Below are 19,963 nucleotides of genomic sequence, written 5' to 3' on the forward strand. Positions count from 1 at the left end.
CCCACATAGGAGATCGGGCTGAAGCTTCCTACTTCTGGCTTTGGCCCGACCCAGCCCCAGCTATTGTGGACATGTGGAGACTAGACCAGTGGATGGAAGACCTCTCTTGGTGTCTCTCCCTCTCTAACTCTGCCTTTCAAATAAAATAAATAAGTAAATAAGGATAGATATAAGGAGTCTTCAAAAAATACATGGAAAATGCATATTGTAAAACAACTATGCATATATTTCAAAACTTTTTGCACCAAAATAAACATCTTTTAATTTCAATTTTCTATGAGCTTTCTGTGGACACCTCTCTCTTTCTCATATATATATGTATACATATATATGGTTCATTTGTAAGGAGCTGGAAATCCTAGTTTTAAATTTTTGTATACAAAGCTATGTCTTAGGATGTAAAAGGTAGGAAATTTAGGGGTTTGATATGTAGTTGGTAATCCCCCTGTAATTTTCCCATTTTGTGTTGATCTTCAATTTCTCTTGTGAAGCACTTTGACTATTTTCATCATTGGTTCCTATGTTAGTATCATTTGTTTCACCCCAGTTCCTATTTAGTATCATTTGTTTATTAGTATATTTATTTATGGCAATAAAGGATGACTTAAAAAAAAATCGTAATATCTTACAGGGTAGTAAAGTTGGTTTGTAAAACAAAATTCTAGTTCATTCAGAGGCAAGTCAAATGATATGTAAGCAAGTGCCCAAGAAGAAAATTGAATTATCAATACTTTACAGAGATAACTAGAAGGTTCTCTTTCCCAGCTCAAGCCTAAGGCCTATATGCTACCACTGCTTGATAACATGAGAGACCTTTACAGTCAGTTTCTGTTCTGTTTGCATATGCTTTGTTTAAGTAATTTACTTAAAATCTGCTTTATCTTTATAAATATACTTTTTAAAACTGTGTGATGCTTTCCTCCACATTAAATGATTTTTCAATGAAGGAATTAGCTGATGTTATGGTACAGTGGTTTAAACCACCACCTGGGACATCAGCATTCCATATCAGCATTCCATATGAGCCACCTACAGTGCCAGCATCCCATCAAGCTCTCTGCTATGGCCTGGGAAAGCAGTAGAAGATAGCCCAAGTCCTTGAGCCCCTGCCCCCATGTGGGAGACCCGGAAGAAGCTCCTGCTTCGGATGGGCATAGCTCCAGCCATTTTGGCCAATTGGGGAGTGAACCAGCAGATGGAAGACTTCTCTCTCTCTGCCTCTTCTCTCTCTCTGTGTAACTCTTTCAAAGAAATAAATAAATCTTAAAAAAAAAAGATTCTGTTTTAGGGGCTGGCGCTGTGGTGTAGTGGGTAAAGCTGCCACTTACAATGCTGGCATCCCATATGCGTGCCGGTTCAAGTCCCAGCTGCTCCACTTCTGATCCGGCTCCTTGCTATAGCCTGGGAAAGCAGTGAAAGAAGGCCCAGGTCCTTGGGTCCCTGAGCCTGGGAGGACCCAGAGGAAGCCCCTGGCTCCTGGCTTTGGATCGGCTCAGCTCCGGCCACTGCAGCCAGTTGGGGAGTGAACCAGCAGATGGAAGATCTCTCTCTCTCTGCCTCTCCTTCTCTGTGTAACTCTTTCAAATAAATAAATAAATATTTTTTTTTTTTTTTTTTTTTTTTTTTTTTTTTATTTTTTTTTGACAGGCAGAGTGGACAGTGAGAGAGAGAGACAGAGAGAAAGGTCTTCCTTTGCCGTTGGTTCACCCTCCAATGGCCGCCGCGGCCGGCGCGCTGCGGCCGGCGCACCGCGCTGATCCGATGGCAGGAGCCAGGAGCCAGGTGCTTTTCCTGGTCTCCCATGGGGTGCAGGGCCCAAGCACCTGGGCCATCCTCCACTGCACTCCCTGGCCACAGCAGAGGGCTGGCCTGGAAGAGGGGCAACCGGGACAGAATCCGGCGCCCCGACCGGGACTAGAACCCGGTGTGCCGGCGCCGCTAGGCGGAGGATTAGCCTAGTGAGCCGCGGCGCCGGCCAATAAATAAATATTTTTTTAAAAAAGAATTGTTTTAAAATATAGCATATGTTATAGATATATTCTTGTTCCCAAAGGAATGAGGAACAGTCATGTCTACATGCAGCTCAATCACTTTTAAAATTGTGCCTACTTTAATCACTGCATGTATGCATGCAATGATTTAATGGTACATATTTACTCTAGTTATAAGAATAAATACTAGTGCTGGCACTGTGGTGTAGGCTAAGCATCCACCTGTGGCACTGGCATCCCACACAGGCGCCAGTTAGTTATGGTTGCTCCACTTCTGATCCAGTTTCCTGCTGATGGCCTGAAAAAGCAGTGGAAGATGATTCAAGTGCTTGGGCCCCTGCACTCATGTGGGAGACCCAGAAGAAGCTCTTGGCTTCTGGCTTTGGATCTGCCCAGCTCTGGCCTTGTGGTCATTTGGGGACTGAACCAGTGGATAGAAGACTTCTGTTTTCCCATTCTTTGTATGTAACTATGCCTCTCAAATAAATAAATAAATAAATATTTGGAAAAAAAAAAAAAGAACAAATACTAAAAAAGTATTTATTTATAAGTGCCAGAAGTCATGCTGGAAGAGTCCTCTGAAGTGTCTCTTTGGAGATCAGAAGGTTTACTAATATATATATATATATGGAGTTTTCAAAAAGTTGATAACAAATGTATATTAAGAAAAAAATAAGGAATTCCAAAATGATGGAAAAGGGAGGGAGCTTACTGGTCTAGTTTAGGGGAAGATAGTTAAAAAAAAAAAAAAAAAAAAAAAGTGGAGAGAGTGCAATCCCAGGGAAGAGTTAGGGAGAAAACTACAGAGAAAACTCTATGCAAATTAGAGGGACACTGTGGATCTACATGGAAGGTGTGGATGCACACAACTCAGGACCCCAGCAGCCAAGAGCCTCAGCACCAGCTTTGGAGAGTAAGGTGAGACCAGATTGCAGCAGCCCAAGCTTTGGCAATAAAGCTGTGGGAAAAGCCTGGCATGAGTCCAGCTTGGGGCCCTGTGGGGACAGTGTACTTGCCAACCTTGAAGAAAAAAAAGAGGGCATGATTTTCTCTCCCTGATCACATGGCACTAGTGTCCTATAACTAGCTGAGAGGGTGAGCACCATTTTGGACATACATAACAGCTGCACCAGCTTCTGTCCACACACCCAGCAACCAGCGGAGAGACGCCTGAGTCTTGCTGGGAGAACTGACGGGAGGCTGTCAGACCTGTGCTGGGACTGTGGAAACACTGTGGTTGCACAGGAGGGTGCAGGGTGTGGCTGGGTCCTTGGGCAGTCACTGTGAGTGACTCCACACACCCCAGGCCCCCTGATTATCCAGTGAGGGTCATTGCTGCAGGATCTGTGCTCACACTGAGGACTGCATGGATCCGTTGTGTGGTTCTTGGGCAGCATGGATGAACACTGTACCCACTGGGGCTAATGCCCAGGCACTGGGCTCTTAGGAGGAGAGAAGGTGAGCCTGAGACTACTCCAACAGAGCAGATTAAATCTCACCTCAAAAAAAAGAAAAAAAAAAAGATTTGTCTTGCCCTACTTTGGTGTCACTTTGGACACTTCCCTCACCCTGGAACACTGAACACTGCTCCTTGGTCACACTCAGCACATGTCTCAGGGTATTCACTGAAAGAGCAGACACTCCACTAATTCACAGGGAAAAGCCATCACAGGGAAAAAACAAAACAAGTGTCTCCACAAATATAAATGCAGCAATTCAAGAAACAAGAATAAGAAAGACAACAGGATGCCCCCAAATTAACACAATTAACACTTCAGTACTAGAATGTGAAAATGAAGGGATTGACAATGAAATGCTGGAAACAGAATTCAAAAAACTGATTGTAGGGGGCTGGCACTGTGGCATAGCAGGTTAAAGCGCTGGCCTGAAGCGCCGGCATCCCATAAGGGTGCTGGTTCTAGCCCTGGCTGCTCCTCTTCCGATCCAACTCTCTGCTATAGCCTGGGAAAGCAGTGGAAGATGGCCCAAATCCTTGGGCCCCTGCACCCATGTGGGAGACCGGGAAGAAGTTCCTGGCTCCTGGTTTCAGATCAGTGTAGCTCTGCCCATTGTGGTCATCTAGGGAGTGAACCAGCAGATGGAAGACCTCTCTCTCTCTAACTCAGTCTTTCAAATAAATAAATAAAATAAATCTTAAAAAAAAAAAAAAACTGATTGTAGGACTACTTAGGAGTAATTAGAAGCAAATCCACAAATTAAAGAAATCCATGGGGCCAGCGCTGTGGTGCCGTGGGTTAACGCCCTGGCCTGAAGTGCCGGCACCCCATAATGGCACTGGTTCTAGTCCCAGCTGCTCTTCCTCCGACCAAGCTCTCTGCTACGGCCTGGGAAAGCAGTAGAAGACAGCCCAAGTCCTTGGGTCCCTGTACCCTTGTGGGAAGACCCAGAAGTTCTTGGGCCCCTGCACCCACGTGAGAGACCCGGAAGAAGCTCCTGGCTCTGGATCAGCGCAGTGCCGGCTGTTGAGGCCATCTTTTTTCTGCCTCTCCAAATCTCTTGTTAAGGCTTTCCACCACATTTTTTATTTGATCTTTTGAATTCTTCATTTCCAATATTTAATTTTGATTTCTCTTTAACATCTCAGTTTCATAGGTGCCAGTTTGAGTCCTGGCTGTTCCACTTAGATCCAGCTCTCTGCTACGGCCTGGGAAAGCAGTAGAAGATGGTCTAAGTCCTTGGGACCCTGTACCCATCTGGGAGACCCAGAAGAAGCTCCTGGCTCCAGAATGCCCCAGCTCCTGACGTTATGGTCATTTGGGGCATGAACCAGTAGATGGAAGACTTTTCTCTCTCTCTCTGCCTCTTTGTAACTTTTTCAAGTAGAATAAATAAATCTTTTTCTTTTTTTAAAGAATATCCAAGTTAGAAGACAACTCTCTGGAAATGTTACTGTCAGGTCAAAGAAAAAAAAAAAAGAGAAGAAATTAGAAAACTAAAAACTGTGTTGGAGGTTTATGGGAGACTATCAAATGATCCAGCATACAGATCTTAGGAGTTTCTGAAGGCATGGATAGAGAAAATGGATAGAAGGCCTTTATAGTGAAATAATTACAGAAAACTTCCATAATTTGGAGACAAAAAGGGACGTCCAAGTGTAGGAAGCATATAGAATTCCTAATAAACATGAACAGAAAAGATCCTCACCATGACACATTGTAGTCAAACTCTCCATAGTAAAACATAAAGAAACAATTCTAAAATGTGCATAGGAGAAATGCCAGGTAACTTTCAGAGGATCTCCAATTAGACTCATAGCTTTTTTTTTTTTTTTTTTTTCAATTTATTTGAAAGACAGACAGTGAAAGAGAGAGACAGAGAGAAAGGTCTTCCCTCTGTTGGTTCACTCCCCAAATGGCTGCAACAGCCAGCACTGTGCTGGTCCAAAGCCAGGAGCCAGGTGCTTCCCCCTGGTCTCCCATTTGGGTACAGGGGCTCAAGCACTTGGGCCATCCTCCACTGCCCTCCCGGGCCACAGCAGAGAGCTGGACTGGAAAAGGAGCAACCAGGGCTAGAACCTGGCACCCATATGGGATGCCAGCACCACAGGTGGAGGATTAACCAAGTGAGCCATGGCGCCAGCCCCGTGACTTCTTATCAGAAACCCTACAGGCTAGGAAAGAATGGCAAGATATATTCCAAGTCTTAAGATTAAAAAAACTGTCAATCCAAAATATTGTATCTTGCAAAGCTCTCATTTATGAATGAAGGTAAATAAAGACCTTCCATAACAAACAGAAGTTGACAGAATTTGTTGCCACTCCTCCAGCTTTACAAAAGATGCTTAAGGATGTGCTACACACAGAAACATGGTCATCACTATGAAAGAGGGTAAAGGCAGAAAATCTCTCAGTAAAAGTATAAAGGAAATCCAAAGTAAACAATAAGAATATTTATGGCAAAATGGCAGGGCCACGTTGTTACTTATCAATAGTCACCTTGAATGTAAGTAAATGGCCTCAACACTCTGCCTGAATGGATTAAAAAAAAAAAAAAGCAACCTATCTATTTGTTATTTGCTGTCTACAAGAAACACATCTCACCAACAAAGATACATGCAGACTGAAAGGATGGAAAAAGATATTCCATGCTAACAGAAACCAAAAAAGAGCTGATGTAGCCATCCTAATATCAGACAAAATAGACTTTAACACAAAAACTGTTAAGAGGCAAAGAAGGGCACTATGAAGTGATTAAGGGAACAGTTCAATAGGAAGATATGACTATAATGAATGTATATGCACCTAATTACAGGGCACCTGGCTATTTAAAAGAAATGTTGAGGGATCTAAAGGGAGATAGACTCAAATACAATAGTAATGGGGGACTTCAATACTTTACTTTCAGTGATGGATAGATCAACTAGACAGAAAATCAGCAAGGGAACAACAGAGTTTATCGACACTACAGACCAAATGGAACTAAAGGATATCTACAGAACTTTTGATACTACAGTTGGAGAATACACATTCTTCTCACCAGTTCATGGAACTTTCTCTAGGATAGACCACAGGCTAGGTCGTAGAGGAAGTCTCAGGAAATTCAAAACAATCTAAATCATATCATACATCTTCTCAGACCACAGTGGAATGAAGCTGGAGATCTGTAACTCAAGAATCTCTAGGCCGGCGCCGCGGCTCACTAGGCTAATCCTCCGCCTAGCGGCGCCGGCACACCAGGTTCTAGTCCCGGTCGGGGCGCCGGATTCTGTCCCGGTTGCCCCTCTTCCAGGCCAGCCCTCTGCTGTGGCCAGGGAGTGCAGTGGAGGATGGCCCAGGTGCTTGGGCCCTGCACCCCATGGGAGACCAGGAAAAGCACCTGGCTCCTGGCTCCTGCCATCGGATCAGCGCGGTGCGCCGGCCGCAGCGCGCTGGCCGCGGCGGCCATTGGAGGGTGAACCACCGGCAAAGGAAGACCTTTCTCTCTGTCTCTCTCTCTCACTGTCCACTCTGCCTATCAAAAAAAAAAAAAAAAGAATCTCTAGAACATATGCAAACACATGGAGACAGAACATGCTCTTGAATGAACAGTGGATCATAGAAGAAATCAAAAGAGAAATTAAAAAACTGTTCAGGAACATATTTTTTTTCATACTATTTGTTGAACTCTTTACTTAGTGTAGAGTTAATCTTCTGTGTATAAAGTAAATTGAAAATAGATCTTACTAAAAAATAAGAATGGGAAGGGCCGGCACTGTGGCATAGCAGGTGAAGCCGCCTCCTGCAGTCCCAGCATCCCATACGGGCTCTGATTCAGTTCTCTGCTGTGGCCTGGGAAAACAGCAGAGGACAGCCCAAGTTCTTGAGCCCCTGTGCCTGCGTGGGAGACCTGGAGGAAGCTCCTGGCTCTTGATCAGTGCAACTCTGGCCAATGCAGCCATCTGTGGAGTGAACCAGCAGATGGAAGACCTCTCTCTCTGCCTCTGCCTCTCTGTAACTCTACCTTTCAAATAAATAAATAAATAAATAAGTATTTAAAAAATAAGAATGGGAATAGGAGATGGATGAGGAAGAAGGATGGGAGTGCAGGTGAGAGTACGGGCACAGTGGCAAGAATCACTATGTTCCTAAAGTCATATTTATGAAATATGTGAAGTTTGTATACCTTAAGTAATAGGTTTTTAGGGGAAAAAAAGAAAAAAAATTGTATGTGGATTTCAACATTTTTGTACCAAATAAACTTAGCTTTTAATTCCCACTTTCCATGAATTTCTTGAAATATTCTCCTGTAAAGTCTTTTTCTATCATGAGAGCTTTCAAACTTTATAAATTCTTCGAAGCTTTGTTTCTCATTTTCCATAACAGTGCCCTTCCTAATTACTCCATACACTGGCATATTGGAGTTACTGTTAACTGGGTTACTAAAATGACAGACTGGATCCTTATACCTGACCAAGTCAGTCCTGAGTATAAATTAGGTGCTTTGGGACATGGTTGCTCTTTTGGCTCACTATGGTGATGTTACTATACTGAAGCACATGTAATAGTTTAAAAACTCTGGTCAAAATCTGAGCTGGTGGTTACAAGCTAATGGTGGTCTGTTACTACTGAGAATTAACAACTGCCTTCAGATCATCACTTTTCCAACTTGAGTCTAATTAGCTTGAATAACATTTTTTATTTACATTTCATTTTTGCCAATATATTTGGGAATAAATATTTTACTTAGGTTTAAGAAATACTGTAAGAAAACTCATATGAAAAACACATTTACCTAAACACACACACACACACACACACACACAAAATTCTTTTGCCTTTTTTCACTCAATTTTCAAGAATAAAAGACCTTTGTGGCAATAATGGATTAATACCCTCACTTGTTAGAAATCAATGACTAGTTTTGAGTGGTGCTGTATTCAGAACATTTTACTGCTGAATTCATCCAAATCACACTCTTAATTGATGTAACTTTTCATTTCTTGCTTTCATGAATTTGACTGGGATAGGTCAAGAGTACAAAACACCACCTTGGTTGGAAATGGAACGCTGACCTTCTCAAGGCCATTAAGAATGTTATCTAAAAAAATAACTTTGGGTGAAAAAAAAATGTGTTCATAAAATATTACACATGTTGCCAGTACCAAACTGGATGTACCCAAGCAGGTAAAATCTGCTTTTACCATGACACTGATTCACTCTGAAAGTAGTTCTGCAGTCTACACTTCAAACACAGAAGGTGGCATTCTCTTGTTATCAGATTATAAATACAATCCTCTATTATCAAAGAGTTCATTTTCTCCAAACATCTGATTTGTCTTTGAAACAAATGTTCATGTAACATTGAGTTTAGTTTTATGTCAGTCTTAACGCAATTTAAGCTGAAATATCTCAAAGTTGGAATTCTCAAAAAACAAAGGAAGAAGAAACTGAATTGAACATGAGTAAGAGATGCGTGGTACAACATACTCCTTATCCTTGTCTTACATTTTTATCCTATTCTGCCTGTAACATAAAAGAGATTCTTTGCAAATACAAAGAAAAGCAAGACTTTGAAACTTTTTTTTCCTTTAAATAAAGGTATCTTGGAAATAATACCTAGTATCCTTTGAAATAACTAGCAGCAACATTGTAGGCTAGGTAAAAAAAAGAACACTAGTTTCTCCTTTGCAATGTCTTGCACAAGGTAGGCAACTACCCTAAATTCATTTTCACACAAGTCTTAAAATTTTTTGATTATGTTCCAAATCTTTTGGAATTGCAGAAAAGGTAACAGTACTGGGGCTGATGCCGTGGTGCAGTAGGTTAATCCTCCGCCTGCAGTGCCGGCATCCCATGTGGGCTCCGGTTCTAGTCCTGGTTGCTCCTCTTCCCATCCAGCTCTCTGCTGTGGCCTGGGAAAGCAGTGGAAGATGGCCCAACTCCTTGGGCCCCTGCATCCATGTAGGAGACCTGAAGAAGCACCTGGCTCCTGGCTTTGGATCGGCGCAGCTCTGGCTGTTGCAGCCATCTGGGAAGTGAACCAACGGACGGAGGACCTTTCTCTCTGTCTCTCCCTCTCACTGTCTGTAACTCTACCTCTCAAATAAATAAAATAAAAAATCTCAAAAAAAAAAAAAAAAAAAGGCAACAGTACCAACTACAACAAGATTCTTAAATTTGGGGCTATACTTTTACCAGTTATATAGTATACTAATATGTCTAGGAGGACAATATATTTTTTAACTTACTGTCTATAAACTCTTTTTTTCACTTTGAAGAAGAAGCAGGAATGTAACTAAACAATTTTGTATCATATGAAAGTATCCTCTTGTGGTTTTGAAAAAAATCTTTCATGAGAAAAGCAGAGAGAAAGAGGAAGAGCTTTCATCTGCCCGTTTACTCCCCAAATGCTCACAAGTCCGAGGTTGGACCAGAAGGAAATCAGGAACTGTCTGGGCCTCTCACGCGGGTGGCACGTACCTAACCAGCCGAGTCATAACCTGCTACCTCCCAGGTGTGCATTACCAGGAATCTGCCTGGAAGGACAGCTGGGTCTCAAGCCCTAGAACTCTCATGTGGGATGTGGTGTTTTAACTGCTGCATCAGAGCCTGTTTCTCCTGTGGATTTTTGTTTTGTTTACACAATTAGCTATCTGTGGGCTTTCTAATCCAAACAACACACACAGATGTTCTGTAGGCTAGTTAAGTTACTGGGAACTTCAATCACACTGAAAACTACTGAAAATCTAAGATTGCTAATGGTGTTAAGTAGGACCTTGATTCTGTTATTGAATATTCCCCTATTTACTTCCAATTTAAAGTGGGAGAAAAAACTGGAAATTGAGAATGTCTATTCATTGATTATTATCTTACCCCTGACTGGCTGAGAGGTTCTCTAGTATCTGGCTAGTACAAGGAATATCTATCATATGAAGACATGGTGCCATGGGTCAAGCCCCACAAAGTTTTCTGGAAAGACATCGGATTTGGCATATCTACCTTTCTATGCTGTGAAGCTGCAGGTAATAATTTGTTTTTGACTAGGAAGAAGGAAATACTACCACAATACTTTTTTAAAAATTATGGATGAAATAGCTGCCTTCAGGAAAATGGACTCCATTTCAGCCCTAGAGTGCAACATATTTTGGACTGAGGCACTCAAACTGTCAATTGACATCCCAGATTATTGCTTACTCTATATCTATGTCTTTCAAGGAATGCTTTCCTTTTATCTAGCAGGTAGGAAGTTTCAGGGCTTAAGATTTTTTTTTTTTTTTCATTTATAAACATTTTTTTTGAAACACAGAGTTAGAGAGATAGGGAGTCTGTCTCTCTCTCTCTCTCTCTCTCTCTCTCTCCCATCTGCTGGTTTATTCCCAAATTCTTCCAACAGGCAGGCTTGGTCAGGCCAAAGCCTGGAGCCAGGAACAACTATATGCAGGTCTCTCATATGGGTGGCAGGAACTCAAGTACTTGGACCACCATCTGCTGCCTTCCCAGGCACATTAGCAGGAAGCTGGATTGGAAGTGGGTGAACTGGGACTTAAACTGGATGCAGTGTCTCAGGCAGTAGTATAACTCATTGGGCTACAATGCATGCCACAATAATATATTTTCTTGTAACCAAAACTGTTCCCTCAGATTGCTTCTCTCAAAGAAGTAATACATGATGGAAAAATGTGATTCATTTTACAAAAGTATGTTTACAAGCAACTTTTCAGGAACATAGTTCTTTTGCTTAAGGCAGGCACATCTGTATTTACAACACAGATCTGAAACACCTGTATGTTTTTCTGTAAAACAGAACATGTTTCTCTTGGCTGAAACAATGTTTTATATTCATATTTGAGGAAGAATTTATAAATAGGTCATTCTTGGTATTTTGGCCAGAAGCATATTTAGGTATTAGTTTTGTTGTAGGAAAAACAGTGAGCTTAACAGTGCAAAATATCATGTTTGCCTTTTCAATTTTAAACAAGCATATAAAATTACCTTCTGAAGTCTTCTTTAATTCAGTTTTCAGCTTTTCCTGGTCTTCCACTAGTTTTTTATTTTCTGCTTCCAACATGTTTTCGTCATCCTTGCCCTGGGTTTTCAAGATCTATCACAAAAGAGAGTCATCAGAAGAAGTAAACTTAGATTGTCAGAGCCAGACATTTTTACCGGAATGGACTGAATAGCCTATTTGCAGTTATTGGACCTTCACATGATGGAAGGGATGAGAAAAGTTATTTACTTTATTCTTTACCTTTTCAGGACTTTATAATTTTCTACAATGTACTCTTGCTAACAGAAATCTGGTATTTGGAACACACAGAAAAAATTTTTCCTTATTGTGGTTGAAATCTCTGAAATGAAAATAACAATTTTGGATTGTGCTACAATTAAAATAATGTTCTCAAAAGTAGTTAGGTAAATAATATGATCTTTCCTTCCCTAATTGTGTGATGTAAATTAAAGAAACAGTTCTGAGAATATAATTGTTATATAATTGGGAACCAGTAAGTTCCAACTGCAGTTGTCTACTCAATTTTTATACAAATTCTTAAGACAAAAAATAATACTGTTTGGGGGGAGATAGGTAAATTGAAAATGACAGGGCCACCTTATGGCTAGAAAATTCCATTTACTCTTTACTGAATAGTCTCCAAATTACTTTTATTCAGTTAATCCTTTACAGTGCTCTTTATGTCTTAAAACACATCCTGATGTTAAAAATGTATATAATCTTTCCCAAGCAATAAAAATTAAGATCTGAATAGTAAAACAAACAAAAAATCATAGAGTAAAAACAAACAACTTCATAATGTATATATCTAGATAGAAACAATCATCATTATTAGAACTAACAAGTTAATGAAATATTAGGAGTTTAAGTTACCAAGAAAGACAAACTAAATTAATGTTTAAAAACATGTACACAGTGGCTTGGGTCAGTTGACTAAACCAAGTGGCAGCAACTGGATGCTGACAGCTTCCATAGTCAGGCAAAAAAATCAACTGAGGGGGCTGGTACTGTGGCATAGTAGGTTAAGCATCTGCCTGCTCTGTCAGCATTTCACATGGGCGCTGGTTTGAGTCCCGGCTGCTCCACTTCTGATTCTGCTTACTGTTGAAGGCTTAGGAAAGCAGTAGAAGATAGCCCAAGTGCTTGGACCCCTGTACCAAGGGGAGACCCAGGAGAAGCTCCTGGCCCCTGGCTTTGAATCAGCCCACCTCCAGCCGCTGCAGCCATTTGGGAAGTGAACTAGGGCATGGAAGACCTCCCTCTCTGTCTCTCCCTCTCTGTCTGTAACTATGCCTCTCAAGAAAATAAATAAATTTTAAAAATAAAAGCAACTGAGGAGAATTTTAAACAGACTGACATGAGAGGAATTATTACTGCAGGTGATTCATTTTATAATTTATGTTGATAGTATATTCAACAAACAAAACTCACAAAGTTCTACTGAACAATGACTGCATGTAGATATTTTACACTACAAGGTGCTCTAAGCATAAAAAAGTAAGAGAAACAAAGTCTCTACTGTCAGATAACTTCCATTTAGTAGAAATTAAAAAAGGCCATAAAAACTATCGCACAAGACTGAACACAGTACTATCTTGAAGCAGAGACTAGGCAGCTCAGAAGAATTGAAGTTCTAATGAACATACTATATAACTTCAAGAAATACTTTTTGGAAATAGGAGGACTGAAGTATATTCTGAAACTGAAAAAGGCTCATGCCTCTGAAATTAAAAAAAATTGTTTAAAAGAGCAGGACAAGAAAAAAAAAACTTCTCCAAGTTTTTTAACTTGTTATCCACTTTAAGTTCAAAGCTGTTTTGTTATTTCACTGAATTCAGTTCATACAATCTCCAGTTACTGCTCAAATTGGAAGAGAACCACTGAATTGCAGGAATGTTTACAGTGACTGCTTGAATTATTATGCCATTGACTTGGAAAAGTTGGATTTGTGTTGGTCTTGTAAATAGGCATTTGTTACTGCACCTGTGAACTCGTCCAAAGTTATTATGTATAATCTCATGCTGGAGAAAGACCAAGAGCTTGGCACCTGAAGTTGAATAACTACCAGATACAATAATCCAAGTGTTTACTGTCCTACCTGCCTTATACTACTTTGGTAAATGGCTGGTAAAAAAAAAATTGGGGAGAAATAAGTACTATCACTGTTACTTTAAAGCAGTTAAATTAAAAGGCAATTGGTCTTTCAAAATTATTTCATTTATTAAAAACTGAACATCAGAATGGAAAAGGGGCATAGATTCCAATTGCAAGTCCCTATATAAGATGGCACAAGAGTTAGGGGCATAAAACAGTGTGGTTAAGAGGGAGGACTTAAGAGTCAGACAGTCTTCTGTCACTGAACAGATGAGTGACTGCGTTTAAGTCAACCTTTTTGGGCTTCTGCTTCTTCTATAAAATGCAGACAATAATACCAATCTCATTAAACTGTTGTGAGAACTGAAAGAGTTATTATCTTACTGTAAAGCATCTGAAGTAGTACGTGGCATAGTACTAAGTATTATTTATAGCTAAGAAACCCTGAGGCCCAAACATAGGAGTTGACTTGACACAGGTCACATCTCTAACAGTGGGAATAGCTGGAATTAGCACTTGAGTCTCTTGGATCTCAAGGTAATATGCTTTCACTAGATAATATCTCTCTGATGGAGAATGACGAGGTGTTTCTAGTCACTTTATCCTTCCTTAGCTAATATTTCAAAATCTACACAAAGTAGCTCAAAATAGAAGTTATTTTTGACATTTTCACACCTGGCTTTTATTGGTCAGTTTATTGGTCAATTATACACTGGGTGCTGACAGTGTTTATAGCCAGCTCAGAGACTTTCTCTTCACTGTGTCCTGGCTTTGTTGCAAATCTGTGCCTCCTCTGATGATCTAGAACAACTGAGGCTCACAGCTGCATGGGGAGCAACGGACCAGGACAACATAGAGTCAAACGGGAGAAAAACAAAAGCAATCAGTAATCACCAAACTAGTTTCCTTGCAAGGGTTAACTGGCTCTGAAAACAATTCCAAAAGAAAAGCTCCAAAAATATTTTCAGGAAGGTGGTGCTTTTCTTTTCTTTTCTTTTTTTTTTTTTTGACAGGATGAATTTAAGTGCATTATATTATGGTGTACATGGGAAAAGTTTAGTATCAAAACTACAAAAACACTTTATAGAATTTTCTTAGAGCTGAAGAATAACAGGAAAATAACTGAAAAGGAGAAACAGCAGTGTCCTCATAGTAGTCATTACTCTGATACACATAATTTTATATCAAGCTAGGTACATTATAAGTCTCTCTATAAACACAAGGCTGTGTGCTTTTGAGTTTAGTCATCGTATATTAATCAAAGCTTTGAGGGCTGTTTTTGGTTTTGCCATTGTGAAGAGATCAAAGGAAGGAAAATGAAGTAACATTAAGAAACAAAATGAGGCTGACTGCAGCTGAAGCATTCTAAAAAGAACAAAAATGACTTACTGCCTGCTTTTGAATATAGAAATATCAACAGCTTGATTTCCAAGACCTATATTTAGTATACAAGGACATTTATAATACACTGCTAGGTCAATGTCTTTTCAAAACAGAACAAAATAAAGCAATCCATAAACTGGTGCTGACACTCCACAAGTTTCCTTAAAAGATACTGGTAACAATCTACTCAAAGTCACTTTGGAATTCTGTTTTTATGACAAGAGGTCTTTTTTCCCCTGTAGTAGAAACATGGCAGATACTGTAAATAGTAAAACACAGACTGTGAAGAGATGACTATGATATTGTAGCATCATTCACAACTTTTTGCAATTAGTTTTGCCTTATTTTTAATATTTTAGAAAGCTTTGTATTATGCCACATAATAGCTAACACAGAACATTGAAGAGGTGGTGCTTATAGTTTTTTTTTGTTTTTTGATAAAAGCTACTTAAGAAAAAAGATTTATTTACTTGAAAGGCAGAGAGAGAGAGAGAGAGAGAGAGAGATCGATCTTCCACTCATTGGTTTACTCCCCAGACGGCCAAAACAGCTGGGTATTAGCTAGGCTGAAGCCAGGAGCCAGGAACTCCATCTGGGTCTACCACAACAGGTGGCAAGAGCCCAGCTACTCAGGCCATCTCCTGCTGTCTTCCCAGGCACATCGGCAGGAAGCTGGATGATCAGAAGTGGAAGAGCTAGGACTTGATGTGGGATGCTGACATTGCAAGTGGCAGCTTAAACATTAGTCACAATGCCAGCCCCTACAGTTCTCTCTATAAGAAGCTGGGCTTTGGGACTTGGACAAGGATTTAAATTCTCACAATACTTTCCACATAACTGCAACTTGACATAAAATATAATGCATGCTTGCATTTCTTTATAATAGAAAAATAATTTGTTGCATTATTTTACTTATCTATTATTTTTATTTTTTTTAAAAGACTTATTTTTTCACTTGAAAGTCAGTTATAGATAGAGAGGGAGAGACAAAGATAGAGAGACACACACAGAGAGACAGAGATATCTTCTTACCACTGGTTCACTCCCCAAATACTTGCAAAGGCCCAATGGCCAGGGCAGGACCAGGCCAAAGCCAAGAGCCTAGAACTCCACTGAGGTCTCCTATGTGGATGGCAGGGGCCCAAGCCTCTAAGCCACCTTCTGCTCACTTCCTGGGTGTACTACCAGGAAGCTGGATCAGGAGTGGAACAACTAGGACTTGAACTGTCACCCACTGGAGATGTTAGCACCCTGGGTGGCAGCTTTACCCACTAAGCTACAGTGCTGGCCCTTGTTTCACTTCTGAATGGCTCTATTATAAGAAGCAGAATTAGCAAAACTTCAGAGCTTCTTATGAAATAAAAACACTCAAGCTTTGAGATTTGACTCTTAAATTTTAAATGTACTTTCCCTCAATGTTGCGGGAAGAATAGTATAGAGTTCTCAAAGAAGGAATACCAGCAGAATCACTATCACAAGATTTTAAATACTATGTGCAATCACAGGTCTAGCATCAATTACCTTCCTCTGCTTTCTATATGCCCAATCACTTAAAACCAAAAATATATTAATTGAAAAAGAAAGAGACATCCATAAAATGATAAACACTTGCTTCAGGTAAAAATCAATGGCAATGAAAGAACTAAAATTTGTATTTTCAGAATACTGTTTTCTCCTGGAATCATAGGAAATAGGTCCAATGTTACTAATTTACTACAAAGGAAAATTGTGGGAACAACCCTATCTACCAGGTAGTACAAATACTTTTGAAACAATCATTCCATAGAACAACACTGTTATTTATTGTCATTCTCTGCTTATAAATTATGACATGCTTGTTTTGATTCTGAGAAAATGTCACTTCTTAAACATACCAATATCTACACAAACTATTAAAAAGAAAATTAAATACCCATTTTAGTTTCTCATTCTCTTCCATGAATTTTTTGGCAGCCTTGTTAGTATTTTCTGCTTGACTTTTAAGTACTCCTTTGTTTGACAGTTCCTTTGCCAGCTGAGTTATAAGCGTAACCAGACGTCTCAACACACTAAGGAAAAAAAGGAAATTTCAGAATAATGTATAACTAATCATCAAAAGCTTTGACCTTAAAACAAATACCCATTGTCAAATTTGACTCCCTGTTCCTTACAGGTGTGTGGGAAGAGAGGTGATATGTAAGTGGGACATGTGCTTTTCTTTTTTAAATTTCATGTCTCCCAGTCAAAACAAACATGTGTGTCACCCCTTTGGAATGTGTTAGAAGACCAGCACTTGGAATACAGGTTCAGTGGAACTTATTATCTTGCTTTAGAGGCCTTTAGCCTGGAGGAACAGAAACAGAATTTCAGACAGTGTGGCAAGGCCCCTAAGTCTTTTTGTGGCCCCATTCAAAATCTGCGATTTTAAGACCATTGTATGAGGTCAGCGAGGCCTACAAACTGCTCACTCACACTAACTTCCATTGTGGAGGTGGTAAGCAATCTTTTCAATTATTCATTTGGCAGCTATTTACCCAGGAACTAAGAACACTATGCTGGGCACCGGGGACACGGGAGTACGGGTTCTTGTCTGCAGGCAAGTCAAACAGTGCGAATTAAAACCGTGAATGATACTAGAAATTAAAGTACAGCTACAGTCTTTGAGCGCGGACAACAGGAGACTGATCTGCTTGGGGGCAGGAAGTGATGGTCACAGAAGCCTATTCCAAGAAGGAGGCTGAGAGATGAGTCAGGGCTAGCCAGGTAAAGAAGGGGGCAAAGTGTTCTGGTAGAGGCGGTAACCTGTCTGAAGACCATCCAGTGGGAGGGCACTAGGTGTACCGCAGAAGACAACAAATCTTTGTTGCAAGAATGAATGAATAAGTAGAGAAGGTCAGGTGGCTGGAATTTATTGCATATTTCAGAGAATAGTATGAGAGGAGGCTCTCGAGAGAGGCAGGGGCCAGAGGGTTTCATATCTTAGGGAATTAACAAACATAAAAGCTGTTATCTATCTGTAATTTGGGTGTATCACCTGAGTTCTTTCCAGATGTGAAAGTGTTAATTAAAAAAAAACTATATTATATAGTTTATAAAACTATAGATGGAAAAAATGTATATATGGAAAAAATGAGTATAAATGGAAAAAATGAGAAAAAAAATCATGTTTTTAATGTGCTTCTGTTACATTTTTACTTACAGCCAAAAAAATAATGAAAATCCAGAAATGTAGAGATTTCTTTGAGACCTAAAAAGTTTCATCTGTGTATGTTCAAAGCCCCCAGGTTTGACGGTTGAGCCCTTCTCAACGGCATGAGCAGAGGAGTATTTGCGTACTTCTCTCACAGCATCTATTACAGGAAAAGAGAAAACAGTACTTTCAGATTTTAAAAATTTAAAATTATTAAACGTGAGCAGTTTTAGAATAACTGACCAAACTTCTTAATAATGGGCTTTAGCTAGGGGCTGTCTTGCCCTCTATCAAACATGCGATGGTACGATGGTTAATGTAGGCACTTGGTAAACAGATAATAGTGGTCAATTCTTGAGCACAGCATTTTTATTTTAGGACTTAGCATCACTGTACTGTCTCTTATCTCCAGTTATATTAAAAATTGTCATCCTTTACTTTTTCTAGCCCTAAGTAATTGACTCTTGATAATAATAGATGTAGTATCCCAATACAGTCAATCCCAGGAGACTATTCTATTTCTCTCACTGTACTAACACTTCATTATATCTACTATTGCTTCAAATTATTGAGATTTTAGAAATATCTGCTTTCAATGAAATCTCTACTGTTAGAGGTTTGTTAAATGAGATCTAACTTATGGTGGCATCTCTTCCAGGGCTGGCATATGGCATTAGAAATGTTCAGACAGCTGCCCCTTTGAAGTATCCAGTCTGGTTATGTCTCAGATCCAGGAGCACCACTTCTTTCCAGTAGAAAGTGGGTATCAGTTTATTAGCATCTATATGTACTGAACTGAGTCACTGGATTCCTGTACATCCTAGGGAAGGCATCTGTCTTAGATTATCCCAAAGGCCACTGGAGGCACATGCTCCCTTCTTGTGACCATAGGCACTGCTGGGAAAGAGTACTTGCCACACAAGGAAAGGCATGGCAGTTAGAAAACCTATTTTACTTTACTTTGATTTTTAAATAACAGCTGTATTGAGAAAGAACTCACATATCATAAAATTCAAAGTGTAACAGTGGTTTTTAGTATAGTCACAAACTTGTGTAGTCATCACTACTATCTTATTTCAGAACATTTTCATTACCCCTCAAGGAAATCTGTCCATTCCTTCCTTCCCTCAGTAACTGGCAACTACCAGTCTACTTTATGCTACTATGGATTTGCCTGTTCTGGACACTTCATATGAATGAAATCATACATTATGATTGTAGCTCCCATCTCTTCCATGGTAAGTGGCAGCTCTGAGTAAAAACTTTTGTGATAACTTTTGAGTCTAAAAATCACAATACTCTTGCAGAAACAGTAGGAGCTATAGAGAATATATCCATCTCTCCCTTTATTTCACATAACTCAAACTGAGATATGAAATGTCATTCCAAAGGTGATTTAGCTAGCTGATGGCACAGCTTGGACTTGCTTTCTTCTTGTTCTTTACTCACTTATTGTGATATAGTATATAGCTGGAGATTCAATCTGTAACAATTAGAATCATGAAACAAATACTAACATTTTGGAATGAGGCACAAACCTATTCATACTCTGATACAATTACCAATTATCTTCCTGTTTTACCAGTAGTCTATCCTCTCACAATAGACACTCTCAGTTTTATAGAGGATTCCATTACAGAGGTGGGTGGTTTGGAACATGGAATATATTTTATCACAAAATAGTGTCACATATGGTGATTATGGTCCCTGCTTAACCCATAACACAGCTATTAGGGAATTCTGAAGGGAAACAAGCCCTATAGAAACAGTACTTTAAGAAGTAACTGGGTGATTCTGAACAAATCTGGTAATCTCTGAGTTCTGTTACTATTTCTAAACATACAAGGTAATTATGAAGACTCATGGAATTTCTAGTTTG

General features: G+C 39.8%; 1 protein-coding gene and 1 non-coding gene across 4 annotated transcripts in view; both read right to left on the reverse strand.

Annotated features, from left to right (window-relative positions):
• The window catches only part of LOC100357899 (B cell receptor associated protein 29), a 69,379-nt gene that overhangs the window by 41,976 nt on the left and 7,440 nt on the right, over positions 1–19,963 (reverse strand). For all 3 annotated transcript variants that reach the window (XM_070071152.2, XM_051849693.3, XM_070071151.2), the window contains exons 4-6: positions 18,094–18,244; positions 16,828–16,963; positions 11,423–11,531 (exon numbers count right to left, since the gene is read on the reverse strand). In XM_070071152.2, coding sequence (XP_069927253.1) covers positions 11,423–11,531; positions 16,828–16,963; positions 18,094–18,244 — 396 coding nt within the window. The remainder of the gene's footprint in view (positions 1–11,422; positions 11,532–16,827; positions 16,964–18,093; positions 18,245–19,963) is intronic.
• On the reverse strand, positions 1,991–2,082 carry LOC127491932 (small nucleolar RNA U109). The gene has a single exon (XR_007920856.3). It is a non-coding gene; the product is annotated as a small nucleolar RNA U109 (small nucleolar RNA).

Source organism: Oryctolagus cuniculus, chromosome 3, assembly GCF_051225735.1.
Source record: "Oryctolagus cuniculus isolate XC-2025 breed Fujian yellow rabbit chromosome 3, ASM5122573v1, whole genome shotgun sequence".
Classification (NCBI taxonomy): domain Eukaryota; kingdom Metazoa; phylum Chordata; class Mammalia; order Lagomorpha; family Leporidae; genus Oryctolagus; species Oryctolagus cuniculus.